Source organism: Eschscholzia californica, unplaced genomic scaffold (genome assembly GCF_041429995.1).
Source record: "Eschscholzia californica isolate CP2 unplaced genomic scaffold, dmEscCali1.0.p SCAF_6, whole genome shotgun sequence".
NCBI lineage: Eukaryota > Viridiplantae > Streptophyta > Magnoliopsida > Ranunculales > Papaveraceae > Eschscholzia > Eschscholzia californica.
The window spans coordinates 25,260,552-25,262,182 of NW_028238483.1; the positions used below are offsets into that span (position 1 = coordinate 25,260,552).

At 38.7% G+C, this 1,631-nt stretch overlaps 1 protein-coding gene across 1 annotated transcript; it reads left to right on the forward strand.

Moving 5' to 3' along the window:
• Window positions 1-636: 636 nt before the first annotated feature.
• On the forward strand, window positions 637-1,244 carry LOC147532853 (uncharacterized). Its single transcript, XM_086649992.1, has 2 exons — window positions 637-850; window positions 979-1,244. Exons 1-2 carry the CDS (start codon window positions 637-639, stop codon window positions 1,242-1,244), a joined length of 480 nt encoding a protein of 159 aa, XP_086506118.1.
• The last annotated feature ends 387 nt before the right edge of the window (window positions 1,245-1,631 follow it).

The following is a 1,631-nucleotide window of genomic DNA, read 5'->3' on the forward strand; positions in this document are numbered from 1 at the left end:
TTCAGCTTCAGCCTCTAAAATTCAGGTACAGCCTCAGCCTCTCTTGAGGCCGAAAATTTAAATTTGAATTTCCCTCTTTTCTACCATATTAAATATCTCTAATCATCCAACCACCAAATTAAATATCTCATATTTCTCTATAAATACATCTCCCTTTCTCTACAAACTCATCAAACTTCATCTTCTTCTTTCTCATCAAACTTCATCTGCTTCCTTCTCTACCATGGATCCTTTAAATCCCATAAATCCTTTGAATCCCATGAATTCCAATTTTACTTTATTAATGTTGATGTTTGAAGAAGATGAATGGGCTCGAAGTAGAGATGACGATGATCGTAGAATGTTAGAAGAAATGGAAAATAACGTTACATGAAAACGTTCTCGTCATGTTGATTCTGTTTTGGGTCGCCAAACTATAGATCGTAATAGACAACTCGATCATGAAAACATCATGAGAGACTATTTCAATGAAACCCGAACTTATGATGACACATTGTTTCGCACACGCTACAGGATGAATCGTGGTTTATTTTTGCGTATTCTCAATGTTGTTGGGGGATACAACCCCAAATTTACTGAAGGAGTTGATGCAGTGGGGCAAAAAGGATTGTCACCTCATAAAAAAATAACGTTGTAATGAGGATGCTTGCATATGGATGTGCGACCGACGTACAAGACGAATATTGTCGGATTGGTAAGTCTACTGTCATTGAATCTTTAAGAGAATTTCTAATAGGAGTCATCCATGTGTTCGACCCTAGATACTTGAGAGATCCGAATGAGTTAGATATATCTAGACTCCTAGCACTTGGTGAATCGCAAGGATTTGGAATGCTAGGGAGTATTGATTGTATGCATCGGGAATGGAGTAAATGCCCCGCCTCATGGACGGATCCTACACTGGCCAGGTCAAAACCCCAACTATCATCCTAGAAGCAGTTGCATCGTCAGACCTCCATATATGACATGCATTTTTAGGGATGCTTGGATCCTGCAATGACATTAATGTTCTTGAACGTTCACCGGTTTTTGATAAACTGTTAAGGGATGAGAGTCCCCCAGTTAGTTATGTAGTTAATGGCACACAATATAATATGGGTTATTATCTTGCTGATGGGATATACCCTCCATGGGGTACTTTAGTTAAAACTATTGCTAATCCACATAGTCCAAAAGAAGCATATTTTGCCAAAAGACAAGAGTCCGTTCGAAAAGACGTCGAACGAGCTTTTGGTGTACTGTAAGCTCGTTGGGGAATTATTCGGGGACCGTCACGTTGGTGGGACGTAAAGACCATGAGTGATATTATGAAGGCATGTATCATAATGCATAACATGATTATTGAAGACGACGGTCCAAATGCTACAATCAATATTGAGGGATGTGAAATGGGACCGATAGAGCGTGGAGAAGATTTATTGGACGAAGTGCTTGAACGTGTAGGTCGAATTAGAAGTCAGGATACTCATTCTCGGTTGAAGACAGATCTTGTTGAACACTTATGGAATACGAGATCTAACGATGACAATGAATAGATTTTGGTCGTTGGATTATTAATAATGTGTTTTGGATCGTTGGATTATTAGTAATATGTTTTGATCGTTGGATTATTAACGCAAAAGTCGATTTGT

Excerpts from the sequence above, each read along its gene's own strand:
- LOC147532853 (XM_086649992.1), top strand. The coding sequence starts at position 637 with ATGAGGATGCTTGCATATGGATGTGCGACCGACGTACAAGACGAATAT. Across the intron at positions 851-978 it reads AATGCTAGGGAGTATTGATT|GGATGCTTGGATCCTGCAAT; the intron begins GTATGCATCGGG and ends ATGCATTTTTAG.